General features: G+C 53.8%; 2 protein-coding genes across 7 annotated transcripts; both read left to right on the top strand.

Annotated features, from left to right (window-relative positions):
- The first annotated feature begins 16 nt into the window (after positions 1-16).
- MRPL52 (mitochondrial ribosomal protein L52) lies at positions 17-2,937 on the top strand. 6 transcript variants are annotated; one of them, XM_054577721.1, is made up of 5 exons: positions 17-94; positions 199-259; positions 352-419; positions 2,269-2,333; positions 2,700-2,936. In XM_054577721.1, the coding sequence occupies exons 1-5, from the start codon at positions 67-69 to the stop codon at positions 2,850-2,852; spliced, it is 375 nt and encodes a 124-aa protein (XP_054433696.1). In that variant the 5' UTR covers positions 17-66; the 3' UTR covers positions 2,853-2,936. The 6 variants fall into 6 exon arrangements, with proteins under 6 accessions (XP_054433696.1, XP_054433698.1, XP_054433701.1 ...); XM_054577723.1 differs by having other exon boundaries at positions 35-79; positions 2,700-2,937; XM_054577722.1 differs by having other exon boundaries at positions 63-94; positions 202-259; positions 2,700-2,937.
- A 1,832-nt stretch (positions 2,938-4,769) lies between these two features.
- On the top strand, positions 4,770-14,675 carry MMP14 (matrix metallopeptidase 14). The gene is made up of 10 exons (XM_054577796.1): positions 4,770-5,214; positions 9,261-9,409; positions 9,657-9,779; positions 10,167-10,474; positions 10,957-11,122; positions 11,380-11,560; positions 11,740-11,878; positions 12,003-12,153; positions 12,616-12,731; positions 13,055-14,675. The coding sequence occupies exons 1-10, from the start codon at positions 5,110-5,112 to the stop codon at positions 13,384-13,386; spliced, it is 1,770 nt and encodes a 589-aa protein (XP_054433771.1). The 5' UTR covers positions 4,770-5,109; the 3' UTR covers positions 13,387-14,675.
- Positions 14,676-17,387: the final 2,712 nt, after the last annotated feature.

The following is a 17,387-nucleotide window of genomic DNA, read 5'->3' on the forward strand; positions in this document are numbered from 1 at the left end:
GGGTTCCCCTGAAGCGTCGCGCGTGGCCACTGAGGCCACGCCCACTTCCGTCTCTTCAATTTCAGCATGGCTGCTCTAGGTACTCTGCTGTCCAGTAAGTGGATGTAGGGTCCATGGGCTCGGGAGTCCGAGGGGGCAGGCCTGGGACCTGTGAACGGGCAGCACGGCCTCTCTCCCGACTCTGTCTTGTTTTCCCAGCAGGTATCCGGAGGCTGCACTGCAGCGCGGCGGCTCGGGCGGGCAGCCAGTGGAGACTCCAGTGAGTGCCGGTTTCGGTGAAGCGGGCGAGGGGCAGGGGGGGGCGTCCAGAACCTGTGCTGAGTCCTAACGCGACTGTTTTTCTCCACCCAGGCAGGGCCTGGCTGCCAACCCCTCCGACTACGGTCCCCTTACGGAGCTCCCAGACTGGTCTTACGCCGGTGAGCGCTGACCTGACAATTAACCCTACTTTGGAGAATTTCACTCAGAGAGAACGCCCCTGGAAGGAGCGGGGTGGGGGATGGCGTCAAGGTGGGAGTGTGATGGAACAACCTATTGAACTCTACAGGGTGAAGAAACCCTATTTATTTTGTAAATTAAAGTACTCCTATGGAAAATTAAGCTAGACAGCATCTTTTTGGCATGTGCAGATAAGCGGAAGACAGTTGTGACTTGGGGCGCCCCTCGGGAAGGGAGTGAAAAGGCTCTGTTTTCTGTTCTTAGAAAGTTAGGGAGAACCGACCATCTTTGTGGTAAGTGCATTATAGAGAATTTGGTACCAAATGCAGGGAGAACTCCTTGAAATAAGCATCTCAAAAAAAAGAGTAGGAAACAAGATTGAGGATGGTGACCGCCCTTTGGAAAAGTCTCTTCCCTTTACTTTAAAACAAACAAATGAAATATTAGCTCTAGGAGGGAGGGACCTTAGAAAAGTTGAAGCCACTCCCCATTCCCCCTATGGGACTCCAGTTTGCAGGTGAGAAAATTGAGGCCTACAAAAGTGAATTGCCCGTGGTCATCCACTGCTTAATAATAGCAAAGCCAGGACTAGAGCTGGGCAGAGGAGAGGCCCCCTTAAACAGCCCAGAGACCTGAGTGTTAATACCCTATTGGATTTTATAGGATTATGATCTTGCTTAATTGGGTATTTGGTGTCTGAGGAAGATGGTGCAGATTTTTTCTACTTATTTTCTGCAGGAAGCCTAGGATCTCCTTGAAGTAGTATGGAACATTGGAAAGATTCTGGAATTGATTCTTAATCCGGGTTTCTCTACTTGCTAACTTAGTGGGTCTTGGACAAGTTACTTAATTGTGTACCTCAGTTTCCACATCTGTAAAAGAATACTCATCTTATATGGTTCTTGTAAGCATAAAATGAAATGACCAATGTACACCTGGCATACACAATATTGGTTCCCTTGATGGATAAATAACATTCCTTACCTGTCTTGCCTTCAAACTTTTGGGCAGAATTTTCACTCAATTTGTTTCTTTGTTGAAAATGCCCTTTCTTTTCAACTCCATTATAAGCTACTTGAGATACTGCATCCTTTTAGCAAGTCTGCAGATATTTATGAAAATTTTATTCTGTGCACTTGTGCCTATACTACAGTGAAAGCTGAGTGATACAGTCCCTGATCACAAGGAACTTAAAGTCTAGCTAGGAAAACAAAGCATGGACATTTTTTTAAATTAAATAATACTCCAGTGGTCTTCTAGTTTCCAAAAGGACTTGAGAAGGCTGAATAAGGTTAAAAACAATAATACAATAAATGTCCCAAGGCAAACATTGGAATATTAAGTGACTGATAGGTACTTCTTTCATAAGAGAGTTGAAAAGGTTGGAGAAGGGTTTCTGGGATAGGTTGGGCTTGAGGTGGGCTGAAGGATGAGAATTTGGCCGGAAGGAAAAGGCAAGAGGTGTTTTTCTCAGTATGGAATGAGATGGACTTTAGCAAAGACTCACTGGCGGGTAAAACAGTGATCAGTTTGCTTGAGTGGAGTGTTTCTGAAGATAAAACAGGCGATTCAGCATTGCAAAGAATCTTGAATTCCAGGCTAATAAAGGGTAAGTGAAATAGAGTAGGAACATGCCTGGGAGCTTATTCATGGTGGTTCTGACATACTTCATCCTCAAAAGTAAGGGACACATTTTAGGAGAATTTTACAGCGGGTGTATAACGGAAGAGAACAGCAAGAAATTGGTTCTTCCCTCATTCCTGTCAGTGCTTTCACAAAGTGCTACAGGCCATGCCTAACATTTGCCTCTTCTCTCACTTCTATTTTCAGATGGCTGCCCTGCTCCACCAATGAAAGGCCAGCTTCGAAGAAAAGCCCAAAGGGAGAAGTTTGCAGTGAGTGGCTAGAGCCCCAGCCAGGGCAACCTGCTTGTAATATGAAGGAGAAAGTTTAAATCATTCATCTTGAGCTGTGCTGACACCTAAGTTAATATGTACCCCTCACTTTAAGGTTTTAATAGTACCGTGAGAAGGGAGGAATAGTGTTGGGTACTCCTAGGGTAGGAACCAGTAGTAGACATTCTGCCACACATTTTACTGTCTTCCTCCTGCTGCCCCACCCAGAACCTGGTCCCACCCCTTCCCCAGTCAGCAGTGTCATTTTCTAGCTGAAGCCTCTGACTTTGATCTGTGAGTGAAAGGATATATGGTGCAGAGCTCAAGCCCCAGATGTTATCCACACTGTTTTCCTGTCTGTTCCAGAGACGAGTTGTACTGCTGTCACAGGAAATGGATGCTGGGTTACAGGCATGGCAGCTCAGACAGCAGGAGAAGTTGCAGGAAGAAGAATGGAAGCGGAAAAGTGCTCTTAAACCTAAAGGGGCTGCTCTGCAGAGCTCACTACCAAGTCAATAAAAAGCAACTGTCTCCCTTTCCCAGGCTCTCTTTGACTTTCTTGCTGTCATTTTCATGCCTCATCCCAGCCATCGTTTTTATTCCCCATCCATCTTCAGAGCAAAAGAGCTTGTACACCACATAGAACAGGCTATAAGAACACTGCCTACAATGGTTGGCTTAGTGTCCTCACCCCCGGCTCCCTTCCACTTAAGGGGAATCTTGCTTCGAGGTACTTACCGCTTCCATTGCTGGTCATAGGACTGGCCCAACTGAGTAGTTACTGCTCTGCAAACATGAAAAAGCAGCAGTTTCCTTCATGTTAGCCAGGCATTCAAGCCTTGAAAAGCCTATATATGGCTCAGTCTGTGTGCAATTACACGTTTAATAAAGGTTTTGATGAAGAGGACCTTACAGCTGAGGTCCGTTTCTTCACAAGCAACTAGTATCGGTTCTTCTAAACCAAATACATGGCTCAAGAGGATACCCCCACTGGGAAGGCTGACATGGGAAGTAACCAGACTTGGGTGTTGCATGTTCTAAAGATTTGGATCTTGAGGTTTCCATGGTTTTCATTGAATTCCAGAGGTTGGTGAGAGAGAAAGCTGCCCTCCTTACCCCTGTTTGTTTAGGGAGCCCTGGAGGTACTCAACCCCCAGTCACTGTGCCATAGGTATCCCCCGTATACCTCCCACAAACCCATTAGCTGCCACCCAAAACCAGGGAAACCTTTCATTTTCTTGATCATGGCTCTTCTCATGGGTTATGTGTGGAAAGGACCTTTACTCCTATTAAATACAGAACACTGGCCTTTTTTTTTTTTTTTTGCCATTCTCATGCCACAACTTACCAATTCTGGGATCTCTAGGGTTTCAGGAGCTTCCTATCTGACCTAATTTCTGTCCAGCTTGTGATTCCTTCCCTTGTGTTATTCTCTCCCTTCTTCCCCTCAATACCTCCTTCCCCTCTCGCTGACCAATGCAGTTCTTGGGTCTCAGATTTCACTGATGGTTGAGTTTTCTGTCTCCCACACTTTTCCTGCTTCTGTTGTTTGGCTTTTCCAGATCTGGTTCTCAACCTCTTATCTGTCTCCTTTTCTCAAGGCCAGTTTTAGCCTGCTCTCTCCTGCATATCTCCTCCACCTTTTGTTCTCAGAGACCAGTCAGCCCCGGAGGAGATTTTACCCTTGAAGTAATTGCTTCCTTTTCCAGTGTAGAGAACTAAACCCTAAAGTCCCAGCTTCCAATCTGTCTTCGAACTATTGCACCAAATTTGATTTGCCTTTTCCTAGATTCCATGGCCTTGCAGTCCTTTCCTCCCCAGCCAGTTCTAATTTAAGGAGCAGCCAGATTGCAAGTGGCATAATAAAGGGAGAACATTTGTTTTTCTGCAAGGATGAGACCCCCCCCCCAGCTTCAGTGTGGTTGTGGGGTTTGTTGATGGGTGGGTAGTTCTCCCCCCCCCACAACCCTTTGCAAGAGGGACAGAGGTGGTTGTCAATAATAAGAGACAACAGTTCAATTTGGTTTAGTCACAGGTCCCAACAGATGGTCCCCTAAGCCAGGTCTCACGTCATGAAAGACCCCACACCACCACCACCATCCCAAACTCTGAATTCGTTTGCCGCAGCCACTGAGCCTCCCAGTACTTCCCACTCTGAAGTGAGACAGATGCTGAATACCAAAGGAATCAAGCCACCCAAAATATGCTTAGGGAGAGAAAGTCTCCCACATCCCGTTCCCTGGGTCCCCCCACTATCCCCCCCCCCGCCCCCCGGGCTTTCAGCTATGGCCTCAGCCCCTGGAGATGGCAGCCTTCACCACAGCAAGTCAACTTAAGTTGGTTTGTGCGTGTGTGCGTGCGTGCGTGTGCGTGTGTGTGTGTCTGTGTGTGTGTGTGTGTTTTAACCGGGCTCTTGGCTGTAATTGGATTCAAGCTGAACAACCACGTCCGCACAGGGGAAGGAGGGCATTGGAGGCGGGGGCGGAGAGGCTGTGGAGAGGCTGTGGGAGAAGGGAGGGACCAGAGGAGAGAGCGAGAGCGGGCTCCAGATCCAGTTCGCCGACTAAGCAGAAGAAAGATCAAAAAACGGAGAAGAGGGGACGAGCAAACAGGCGCTTTCAAGAACAATTGCCTCATCTGCAAGCGGACCGCGCTCTAGGAATCCAAATTCAGTGCTTCCCGAAGACAAAGGCGCCCGAGGGAGTGGCGGCACGACCCCAGGGCTTGGGCCCGCCGCGGAGCCCGCACGGACGGTCTACCCGGAGGGTCGCGGACCATGTCTCCCGCCCCACGGCCCTCCCGCAGTCTGCTGCTCCCTCTGCTCGCGCTCACCACCGCGCTCGCCTCCCTCAGCTCGGCCCAAAGCAGCTTCAGCCCCGAAGTAAGTGAGCTCCTCCGGCCCTGCCTGGAGTCGTGCCGCGGAGGAGGCGAGCCCGGGGGTCTCCAAGGGGACAGTCTCCTTCAGAGAGGCGGGCTCTCGGGGTCCCCGTTGCTCCGGCCTGCAGGATCCCCTCCTTTTTCTTTCCCTCCTCATCTCCAAACTTCCAAGTCGATCCAACTTTTGCCTCCTCCACCCTCCCCACCCCCCCGTCACAGCCTTCTTTCCCACTCGTTTCCTTGGAAGAACTTTACAGCCGGGCCCACTCCCCACCCTCCCCAATTCCCCAGGGCTCTGCGCTCAGCTCTGGAACCAGTTGGGAGCCTGATAAATATTTGGACTGCGCTCAGACCCCGCGCTGCCCTGGTTTCTTGTCATGTGCTGGAGTTTGTTGTTTCTTCAACTTTCCAGCTCTCCCGCGCTCTCCCGCCCGCGCTCGCTGGGCTGCCAGGGAGGGCTCTGGAGGACCGCGGCCCCGGCCCCCAACGCTGCGGCCGCTGCCGGCCGGCTGGCCGGGCCCTCCACCCGCGCATCCGCGCCCAGGTGGGATCGCGGGTGGACGGCGGAGCGGCTCCGGCCCATGTCCCCGCGAAAGGATCCCTCTGGATCGCGGCCCCGGAGCCTTGCCCAGGCGTCGAGGGTCGCAACGCTGGCGTCCTGGCCGCCTTTGCGTACACACAAAGCTCCCCTTGTGAACGGGGGCTCGGCTGGGCCACCGCCTCCTTCCCCTACCCCCTCCGCCGTCGGCGCCTTTAGGCCCTTTTTGTTGTTAATTGTTTTTCTCTGTTAATTGCATGGAAACTGGGGCTTCGCACGGCGGAGTGGGGACAGGGCCTGAGCCAGGGCGCCCGCACAGGTCTTGACTGACTCTGGCGCCCCCCACCCCCCACCTATTCCCCGACGTTGGCCCACCCGGCTGGGAGGAAGTCGCGTGGGAGTTGTCTGAAGAGGTTTTTCCTCTCTCTCTTTTATTTTGGGGTGAAGGTGGGAGACGGATTTGATCAGCTTCTTATTTTGGGACATCCCAACCCACTCAGCCCCGAGAGGGCCTGGGTGCTAGGGTGCGGTCTGGAGGGGCTGGGAAGAGCCCTAGAAGGGGGAGGGGATCTGTACTTGGCTTCCTCCAACCCCTTCGGCGCCCTGGTCCCACCCCAGAGGAAACATCTCCATAAAGAACACACTCTCTCAGTCCTGAAGGGATCTGAGACTGAAAGGAGAAGGGTGGTCCTAGGATGGGGGTGACCAGGAAGTGTGAAAATCTGCCCTGTGGCTAATCCTGGCACTAGTCAGGCAGAGGAGACATCCTCTTTCCAGGCCTGAAACGAGAGCTCCCAACAAAAGGAGCCTGGGCATCTGGGGGGCAGCCCACTGCCAACATCGCCTGCCCTGACTCCCTCCTTCTCCTGCCCCATTAGGCCCCCAAAGGGAGGGGCAGTAGCCCTGTCTCTGCTTCAAGTGGGTCGTGGGCAGTCCCAGTGCCAGAACCACCATTTGCATCTGGGCCATGGACGGGTGGGAGGCAAACAGAGGGAGGAGCAGGCCCAAAGTTTCCTATATAGGGCCTGCTGGAGAGCCAGAGTCCCCCCGACCCTGGTCTTGGCTAGAGGTGGGACCAGTTCCCTTGACTTTACCATGGGGCAGAGGTTTTCAACTGGTGTGCCACAAGAATTTTTAAAACATGCAATACCTGACTAGTCAGAGGTACTGACCTCTTTTTCCTTAGATTGTCAAAAAAAATAACAACCAGCAACACAACAATAGCTATCCAGTGTGAATTAATCAAAGTTATTCCAATTTTTTTTGTCAGATTGGCCAAAAATATATTTTTTGGTGTGCCAAAGAATTTTAGAAATTAGTTTATGTGTGCCATGAGATGAAAAGGGTTGAAAATCACTGCCCTGGAGAATATCTTGCACCACCCAGTTTTCAAGACAAAGCCAATCTAGGTCTTTGACCCAACATATTGCTCCCTCTCCAGGCCAGTGTGGAGGAAGAGCTGGGGTGGCCCAGGCCTTGGGCACCCGGATTCCTCCCACCAGGCCTCCGTAGTCCTGCACCATCTTCAGGACAGCCCTCGTCTCCCCTTGGCCTGCCTGGCACTCAGCCCTTCCCCCACCCAGCCGCAGACACAAGAGTCCTCTCTTCTGTGGTTCCGACCTCATAGTCTCTGCGGTTCTTGCTTTGCTCAGAGTCTGCCCCTGTGAGGGAAGAAAGCCTAGGCCTGGGAAGAGTGGGACAGGGGCACCTCCTTTCCAGGACTTTTGGTTCTCTCGACCCCAGGAAGTCCCTCTTTTGACTAAGTCTCCACTTTTACCTGTTGGGCATGGGATGGAGGTTGTGGGTGTGAATATTTACACCTGCCTACCGTCCTGAAAGACTCATCAGGGAGAGGGGTTTATCCCAGAGTTACTGGCTATAGATTTTCCTCACCTCTCTGCCACCCTCCCTTCCGTTTTCGAGCCCTAGGATTCCCCTTAGTTTCACTCCCTGAGGGTTGAGGGGAACTTACCTCAGTCATCCTGACTTCCAGCTCTGCATAGGCCACTCTAATCATTCCTCAAAGCTGAACTCCTACCAGGGGTCATAAGCCTGGAATGTGCCTCCCCTACAGGCGAGACTACGGGCAAAGGGAGTTTCCTGCACAGGTAGGCATAGGCCACAGCAGGCTTCCTGAAGGCACTAGCTGAGGCATCAGCCAGTGCAGGTCAGGGCAAGCATACAGCTGTTGGGGCGAGCAGCCCAGGCCTGAAGCACCCTGCTCTGCTCCGCTGTGGGATACCAGAGGTTAAACTTCACTCTCTCTTCTACCCTTGAGAAAGGGCTCTCAGAGTAGGGTGGTGCTAGGGTTACTGGGCCAGGCCTGTTGGCTGGGGAAAGGCTGGGTTGTTTACATCTCAGGCCCTACCTCCCTCTTCCTTGGGAGATTACTTCCCAAGACCATGTTGCAATTCTTGCCCCTGCAGGCTCAGGTCCCCAGTCAGCTGCTCCTGAATCACCTCTAGCCCCTGTGCTAGAGCACTGTTCCACCACCAGGGCATGAGCTCAGAGGAAAAGGGCCAGATGGAAATTTATCCTAATAACCTGGGGTGGAAGGTGCAGCACCCAACAGAAGCCTCAACCCCTCTGTACCCCAGGCTCTCCTCCCAGGCGTCGGGCAGCACTCCCACCCCGGACTGCTTAAGGAGGCAGTGCTGGAGCAGGTACCAGCTGTCCGGGTAGTATCTCCCCATAGGAGAATCCAAGTATTTTCATATCCCATATATGACTTGGCTCATTTTATTTTTTCAGGCTTTAGGAAAATATTCCATTGTTCTTACAATAAAGGCTAACTTTTTCCTCAGCAAGGTTTTTCAGTGTGTGTACCTTTCAATCAAACACCAAAGACCTAACTTTACTTTAAGGCAATGTGCCAGCCTTTATATTATGAACAATTCACAGCATGCCTGAAATAAAATAAATTACAGTCACCAAGTCTCCATCTCACCCCTTCTCCCACTCCCTCTACTGAAATCCTTAAATGGATGGCTTAGGTCCCAAGCCTTGGGTCAGATGCTGCTTGGATAGAAGCAGTGGAGGGATCCTGGCTCAGGCTGCATCGCACCTCTCACCACCTGCAGAGGCCCCAGCTTCCCCTATCAGCAGCCAGCATCAGCCCCAGCTCCTTTTCTGCCCTCCTTTCTAAAAAATTTCAGCCATGAGGGCCTCATGCCAGGCCCAAGAGTAGAGCCCTTCAGCCTCTTCCCCTTCCACCCGGAGAAGACATCTGAGAACTCGGTTAAACGGCCAGGGGTCCCATCCTGAAGACAGCTACAGCCAAAGTCCAGAGCTGGGGCCCACAGCTCCGAGAGGACAAGCCATACGGGGGCCTGGGCCAGAGTTCAGGTCTAGCCTCCAGCCTTGGAGTGCCTCCAGACCCGCTGCCAGAGCCAGGTTGAAAGCTCATTGCCCTTTCCTCATCAAGTGGAGGGTTCGTGCCAGGTGCCATGAGGAGGCGGAGGCTTCCCTTGGGCCAGGTGGGGATGCTGTAAGCCACGTACCTTTCCCTACAGGCCTGGCTGCAGCAGTATGGCTACCTGCCCCCTGGGGACCTGCGTACCCACACACAGCGCATGCCTCAGTCACTCTCAGCTGCCATCGCTGCCATGCAGAGGTTCTATGGTCTACGAGTGACAGGCAAGGTTGATGCAGACACCATGAAGTAAGTGCTAGAACCCGGCAGGAATTCTGCCCAGCACCCACTCACACACCCAGCACCTTAGAAGTTGCTACCTGAATGCCCGACTCCTGCCCTTACCTCATCCCCACATGCTGATCCTGACCCTCTTTTTATTCACCCTGACCTTGCCCACACTGGCCCTGGGGCCAGACATTCCCCCTGACCTCTGAGGACCTTCATCTTTCTTACGCTATACTGATCCCAGTATTCACACTCCAACCTACCTCAGGGCCATGAAGCGCCCCCGCTGTGGTGTTCCAGACAAGTTTGGAGCCGAGATCAAGGCCAATGTTCGAAGGAAGCGCTATGCCATCCAGGGCTCCAAATGGCAGCATAACGAGATTACTTTCTGGTGAGTCCCACAGGCAAGTGGCCTTTCTCCCATTGGGTTGCCCTTCTCGATCAGTTGTGCTTACAGGGACTCAGAGCCATCTTGCAATACTCACCTCTGCCTAGGATGCATCCTTGGGAGTGGGGAGGAGAATAGCCGTAACCCTGGAGAGAGGTGCAGCCTGTAAGGGGGAAGGGTACATACACCCCAGGGCCAGAAAGACAAAGCCTGAAGGTCCCCTGAGCTCTCAGTGCTTGGGGCAGAGGCATCGTGAGACAGCAAAAAGAGCTGGGTCAGGCAAAGCTGGCTGAGTAGTTCAATCAGCCCTGGGAGAGTACAGGGAAGGAGAATTTTGCCCCTTGTCATCCTAACATACTGTAATCCTCTCCCCACGTGGCTGGACCTCAGCATCCAGAATTACACCCCCAAAGTAGGCGAGTATGCCACACATGAGGCCATCCGCAAGGCGTTCCGCGTGTGGGAGAGTGCCACACCGCTGCGTTTCCGAGAGATACCCTATACCTACATCCACGAGGGCCATGAGAAGCAGGCCGACATCATGATCTTCTTCGCTGATGGCTTCCATGGTGACAGCACACCCTTCGATGGCGAGGGTGGCTTCCTTGCGCACGCCTACTTCCCAGGTCCCAACATCGGAGGGGACACCCATTTTGACTCTGCCGAGCCCTGGACTGTCAATAATGAGGATCTGAATGGTGAGCCCTGGGACTCTCATTCTGGGGAGAGTCAATGATCATTTGTACAGCATCCTCCTCTCTCCTCCCAAAACCTTTACCCCAAAATCTCAGGGCCACAAGGGACTGCCAAGATCTCCAGGTCTGACTTACAACTAAAGAAGGAATCCGGTTTTGAACTACTTACGTGTGGTTTCTTCTCTCACCCAATAATTGATTTCTCAGTCAAAGACTTCCACGTCACCCACTTCTCCAGACAAATGTCATCCTGGGAGAAACAGACCCAGATAGGGTCTCAACTTCCCTTAACACAGGTCTCCTGGGCTTGGGATCCAGCCCCAGAGCACTCTCACCTTCTTCCAGAAGAGCTGGGTAGCTTTGTGGCTTTTTGAGTTAAAACCTGGCAGGCAGAGTTGGGTGTGAAACTGAAGCCTCTGATGGGAAAGCTAGGCGTCTGTGGGAAGGGACCCAGGCTGCCGCCATAACCTTCCCCATCCCACCAGGCAATGACATCTTTCTGGTGGCTGTGCATGAGCTGGGCCATGCCCTGGGCCTCGAGCACTCCAATGATCCCTCCGCCATCATGGCCCCGTTTTACCAGTGGATGGACACAGAGAACTTCGTGCTGCCCGATGATGACCGCAGGGGCATCCAGCAGCTTTATGGCAAGTAATCTGTGCCCACATCTGCTGCTTTCTCTCTGCTCCTTGTCGTTGCCTCTCTGGCCTGCGTATTTCTTCCTCTTTCCCATGCCCTACAGTCTCCCCACATCCCCCGTCCTAACTCTGCCGCTATCCACTCCCACTTTTGAGTCTACCTTTTCTGTCCCTTCTTAGCTGATTGCTTCAGACTCCCTACACCCGTTCCGAAGGTGTTGTCTGCCCACATGTCTGTCCTCTCCTCTCCCTCTTCTACCAAATCTGAAGTGCCCCTGTGTTCTCTGCCCCAGGGAGTAAGTCAGTCCCTACCAAGATGCCCCCTCCACCCAGGACCACCTCCAGGCCCTCTGTCCCTGACAAGCCCAAAAACCCCACTTATGGGCCCAACATCTGTGATGGGAATTTTGACACCGTGGCTGTGCTTCGAGGGGAGATGTTTGTCTTCAAGGTGAGAGGAAGAAGTGGGCTGGTTTGGGGGACAGAAGGGTCTGTGACTGGGAGGCAGGATGGAATCAGCAGCAGGTGGACTAAAAACTAAAACAGAGGCAGTGGGGAGCTTTGGGGGGCTGAGCCGGAGAATTAAGTGACAAGACGTAATGTATTCTTCCTACCTCGGCTGCCTCCCAGGAGCGCTGGTTCTGGCGGGTGAGGAATAACCAGGTGATAGATGGATACCCAATGCCCATCGGCCAGTTCTGGCGGGGACTGCCTCCATCCATCAACACTGCCTACGAGAGGAAGGATGGCAAATTTGTCTTCTTCAAAGGTAACCAGGCCTTAGTCTTTGGGAGTGGGGAGGGTCTCCCTGGACGAGCAGATTCCCCTTGACTCCTCCATAGACCCTAGAACCCAAGTGGGACCTAGATCCTGCCCTTCTGTTGCCTCCCCAGGAGATAAGCACTGGGTGTTTGATGAAGCTTCCCTGGAGCCTGGCTACCCCAAGCACATTAAGGAGCTGGGCCGAGGACTGCCTACTGACAGGATTGACGCTGCTCTCTTCTGGATGCCCAATGGAAAAACCTACTTTTTCCGGGGAAACAAGTAAGATCTCAACCCCTTGACCCCAGGCCTGTCTCCTCAGATACCACTACCAGATTCCCTCTCTTCTGGAGAAAGACCCATTTTACCTCCGGGATATTTCCTGAAGAAGGAATTGGCTAAGCCTCTGTTGTTGTCTAGCAACAGGCAGCCTCCATGGGGTGCTGAGTGAGTGGGATGTGACCGGGTCACCATTTCAGACCTGGTCATTTGATGCCTCCTGCCCCCAGCACCATGCCTCCGCTCCGGCAGCCTGGCACTGTCATTAAGGGCTGCTGGTGGCTTCTTACAGCCTGGGCCCTCCCTCCCACCCCCACCTTCCGCCACATTCAGCTACAGGCCCTCATTACTCAAAACCCCTGTCCAGAGCCACTCTTAACTCACTGGTGAATCAGTACCAGGTCCCACTACCTTCTGAGAATGTGCCCAGTGTCCAACCACTTCCCTTCCCCTCCTCTCCCCCAGGTACTACCGTTTTAACGAGGAGCTCAGGGCAGTGGACAACGACTACCCCCAAAATATCAAGGTCTGGGAAGGAATTCCTGAGTCTCCCAGAGGGTCATTCATGGGCAGTGATGAAGGTGAGAGGGGCATGGGAAATGCCTCTGTGGGGAGGATCGATTGGTACAAGCAGTTAAGAGAGAGGAGGAGGGAAGGTGGAGAGTATTATGGGAAAATAATGACGATGATAATAACAGTGGAGCCCTTACTATGAGCCAGGCACTGGGCTAAGTGCTTTCCACATGTTAGACCCTTTAGTCCCCACCACTCCTCCAACCTGGTACTAGAATCACCCCGTTTATAGCTGAGGGCACTGATGGATTTTCCTTCCACTATTCTCTGTGGTCTCCTGGATGCTGCTCCACCTCTGTCTTCTTTGCCACCTTCTTGCTGACCTGTGCAGTCTTCACGTACTTCTACAAGGGGAACAGATACTGGAAATTCAACAACCAGAAGCTGAAGGTAGAGCCAGGCTACCCGAAGTCAGCCCTGCGGGACTGGATGGGCTGCCCTTCGGGGGGCCGGCCAGACGAGGGGACTGAGGAGGAAACGGAGGTGATCATCATCGAGGTGGACGAGGAAGGCAGCGGGGCAGTGAGCGCGGCCGCCGTGGTGCTGCCCGTGCTGCTGCTGCTCCTGGTGCTGGCAGTGGGCCTCGCAGTCTTCTTCTTCAGACGCCACGGGACCCCCAAGCGACTGCTCTATTGCCAGCGGTCCCTGCTGGACAAGGTCTGACCCCCACCACTGCCCGCCCACTCCTACCATGTGGACTTTGCCTCTGAAGGCCAGTGGCAGCAGATGGTGGTGGGTGGGCTGCTCCCACCCGTTCCAAGCTCCCTCCTCACCCCCACCTCCCTTCTCTGCCTTGCGACTGGCCCCTCCTACCCTCATCCCTGGCATTGCTCTCTTCCCCAGATGGGTCCCTTGGGGGCTGAACAGGGGCTGCCCCTTCTAGTCCCTGCCCCTCAGGGGCCCCTCTACCTTGGTGTATGTCCAGCCTCATCTGAATGTCTTGGCTCTGCACTTGAAGGCAGGACCCTCAGACCTCACTGGTAAAGGTCAAATGGGGTCATCTGCTCCTTTCCATTCCCTGACATACCTTTAACCTCTGAACTCTGACCTCAGGAGGCTCTGGGCACTCCAGCTCCAGCAAGCCCCCAGGTATACCCAGTTGGCAGCCTCCCACCACTCTTTTTAGCTAAAAGGAATCTAACCTTTTATGAAGGAAGACCCTGAGAGAGTGTGAGGGCGTGGGAGCTGCATAGCCATCTTAAGATCTTGAAAGGAAAGCTCAGAGAGGGCCAGTCCTCACCACAAAGATCTGCCTCTCCCCACCCACTAGTGGCCCCTGAGAACTTCACAGAAGGAGCCTGAGCCATTAAGGAGTAAACTGAGGCTGCAGAAACCCTTGACAGCCCTACTCCCCTAAACGTTAGCCTTGGATGGAGATGTCACGGTTGGAAGAGCTGAAACCAGGGGGTGCAGCTACCAGGGTGGGGCCGTGGGGAGAGATTTGGTCAGGGGCCCTGGGGATGAGCCTCAAGGCTCAAGTGCAGGCAGCTGGGGCAAGCGCAAGGGGCAGGGCAGTCAGGGGGACAGGATGGGACCAAAAGGTGCAGCAGGAGTGGACGGCTGGGGACCAAGCAGGCCAGGCCAGCAAGGATGCCCAACAGGGTGGGCCGTGGCACCCAGGGGAAGGTATATTTTACTGGAGCTCTCAGGAAGGGCCTGCTCCTCCTGGTGCCTTCCCTCTGACCAGACGGCGCAGAGGGGAAGAGTGAGGAGCCCAGAGAAAGGAGCAGGGACTGGGGACTTGGCCCTTCGTGAGAGTAGCCACCCACCTACTTAGGGAGCAGGAGGCTCCCCACAGCAGGCAGCCCTGAGTCAGTTTGCCTCAGCCAGCCTCAGGGAGGGGCAGGTGCCTGTACATTTCTTATTTCTTTGTCAGGTTACCCCCTCACTTCCTGATGCCCCTACCCCTCAGCCTATCCTATCGGTGTCCTGTGCCCCTCACCCCCACCCAGCCCACCCATTTGAAGTCTCCTTCGGCCACCCCACCGAAGGTGGTCATGGTACCGGGGACTTGGGAGAGTGAGAGACCTTTCAGGGAGTGAAAGGAGAGGGATGTCAGGGGTGGGGGCATGGGGGGGTGGGGGGAAATGGGGTGAACGGTGCTGGTAGTTCGGCTAAGTTTGTCTTGTTTGGGTTTTTTGTTTTGTTTAATGTATATTTTTATTATAATTATTATATATGAATTCCTTTCAAATTGTTCCTTTTTGTTAACAAGGGGCATGGGGAGGGGTGGGGGTGGGGGGCAGAGGCATCCGACCCCAGGAACCTGCAGGGCGGGGCTGGGTCAGTGCCCTCTAAGGACATTTTTGACCTTGTTCAACCTTTCCACAAAGAATAAATGATGTTTCACATTCCTTGTGTGGCTGTGGTCCTCTCATAGGGTGAATGGGCTGTGGCTGTGAGGGGAATGGAAAGGCGAGAGCGTGCTCATGAGCAATGCTTTCCAAGAGGGGGGCATTTGGATTTTTCATAAAGAAAACTGTTTACTCTTGATGGATAAAGGGATTCAGGGGCCAGAGTTGGAGAGGAACGCATACTCCATGAGGGCAGTGGGGGCCGTCCGCAGGGCCCAGCCGTTCTCCCAACCTGGCCTAAGGAGCTACCTCTGAGGCCCAGGGCTACAAAGGCGAGAGGAAGTGATGAAGCTGAGGCCACTTGGAAAATCTTCCTAAAGAGCACTAGCCTGTCCTGTGATCTGGCCACAGACCCTGTTTCCTCAAGCCTCTGCCTCCTGCTGGGGATTCCCAGGATGATATTCAGCCCCAGGCTCTGTGGCAAGCCTTCTACCCCAGCCCTCAAGATCTAAGGCTCTTCCAGGCCTGGGGCTCAGCTCCTGGGGCAGAGGTAACAAAACAGGGGAAAAGAGGTTGCTTCATGGCCAATTATGAGCAGCCTATCCCTGGCTAAACAGGGATCCTACCCCAACTGCCCAGGGGTGGCTGGATGGTCAGGTTGGAAGGGCAGAACAGAGTAGCAAGGCTTTGTTTCCTCTTTCCGTAGAAACTGCCGCCCAGACAGGGTTCCCAGGCCGCTGACCCGCCCTTCCTCCAAAACCAGCCTGAGGGAGGAATAGCTCAGTTGCTGAGTCAGCTTAGCTGGAGGGGAACAGCCCTCCCCCACTCTCCACCCCTTTCCCTTCCTGCCTCAGCCCAGCCCACCCTGGGCTTCAGCCCAGGCCCCCTCCACAGCCTGCCTCCAAGAGCCCTGGCCCCACCTAGGCCAGTCCTATCCAGCTGCTATTCAGGGCTGCTTGGTGTGATTGCTTTGGCAGAAGGGGTACCCCACCTTCCTGCCAGCCAGGAACCCTGACCCTACACCCGGCCTCCTGTGCCTTTTCTGCCAACAGCTGTTTGGCACAGCCTGTATGTCTCAGTGGAGTTGAACACCACCTCCCTGCCGGCCCCACCTGAGAAGATGGGGAGCCCTGAGAAGCTGGCACAGAAAAGTCAGGGGTGTCTGAGGGTGGTGAGGCCTGTGCACGTGGCAAGGAGCTCAAAGATGAGCTCATGGCCCCCTTGTGTTTTTGTGGCCCACATCTGGAGGCAATTACAGATGTTATCCAGTGGGAGTTCTGCAAAACACAGCTGGAACCAGTGGAGGAGCCTGGGGAGGGGGGATGGCCAGAGGGAAGAGGAGGGGGAGCCCAGGGCTCCCGAGGCTGAATGCGGTTTCCCCGTCACGAGGAAATTGTTTGGCCCTGATTCTGGAATCACAAGATGCTCTCTGAAGCCAAGGGGGAGAGATGGGAACGGAGGACCAGAGTCAAAGGGGGAAGGGGTGGAAGAGCAGGGAGAATCGCGGGGTGGAGGCTGCTGGTCCCGTGCTGCCCTGGGCCTGCGGGATCCAGCCCAGTGAGGCTGCCTGGCTACCCCAGGAAGTGACTTGGTGACCTCCAGACCCTAGTTGAGTGAACCACCTGACCTGGTCAGGCTGGGGTGAGAGGACAGCAGAGGGCCCTGTGGCTCCTAAGAGACCTGCAAATGCGCTTTCACTGGCCCTACCCCCTTTGTCCATTGGGCCTGACCCAATGTCTATGGTTCCAAGTTCCTTTATTCGAAAGCAGCACATGTGTTAGAGCAGCCAGGAGGGAGCCAAGGGGAATCTGTGAGGAGGTTTGGGCAGAACCCAGGGAAGCCGGCTCCAAGGAGACTAAACTGGGGGCAGTGCTCTGCCCTCCACAGCACCCCCTTCATTTGGGGGGGGGGGCATGGACTCCCTTGTCATCACCTCCCTTCTCCAAGGATCTTGCCACCAGCTGGGCCCATGTCTCCAAGTCTGCCAGCCAGGCAGAGGGTCAGCAGGATGGGAAGGGAAGATCTAAGTGGAGCTTTAGAGGAGAGGACTGAGCAGAGTGACCCCCCCCCCGCCCCACATACAGCCTGGCCAGCTCTGCTGACCTTTCACGGTCCCTCCCCAAGGGCCCCTTCTCCCCACAGTCTGATGGACTTCCCAGTCCTCCCTCCTCTGTATCCCTATCTCCCTTTCCAGCCAAGGGGAGATGGTAGGAAACCAACATTTGCCAAGATCCTCACGACATCCAGGGGCACATTGCTTCCATTTGACAGATGCCATAACTGAGGCCCAGATAAGACTTGTTGAAAGCCACAAATTGTTAGTCCAAAATTAAAACCCAGGTCTTCTGATTTTTTTTTCTGTACAAGCAG

The sequence above is a fragment of the Pteronotus mesoamericanus genome, unplaced genomic scaffold, assembly GCF_021234165.1.
Source record: "Pteronotus mesoamericanus isolate MK-2021 breed Mesoamerican mustached bat unplaced genomic scaffold, CSHL_Meso_final contig_46, whole genome shotgun sequence".
NCBI lineage: Eukaryota > Metazoa > Chordata > Mammalia > Chiroptera > Mormoopidae > Pteronotus > Pteronotus mesoamericanus.

Coding starts and splice junctions, on each gene's coding strand:
- MRPL52 (XM_054577721.1), top strand. CDS start 67: ATGGCTGCTCTAGGTACTCTGCTGTCCA. Junction 420..2,268: donor CCCAGACTGGTCTTACGCCG/GTGAGCGCTGAC, acceptor TTCTATTTTCAG/ATGGCTGCCCTGCTCCACCA. Junction 2,334..2,699: donor CCCAAAGGGAGAAGTTTGCA/GTGAGTGGCTAG, acceptor TGTCTGTTCCAG/AGACGAGTTGTACTGCTGTC.
- MMP14 (XM_054577796.1), top strand. CDS start 5,110: ATGTCTCCCGCCCCACGGCCCTCCCGCAGTCTGCTGCTCCCTCTGCTC. Junction 5,215..9,260: donor AAAGCAGCTTCAGCCCCGAA/GTAAGTGAGCTC, acceptor CTTTCCCTACAG/GCCTGGCTGCAGCAGTATGG. Junction 11,561..11,739: donor GGGAGATGTTTGTCTTCAAG/GTGAGAGGAAGA, acceptor GCTGCCTCCCAG/GAGCGCTGGTTCTGGCGGGT.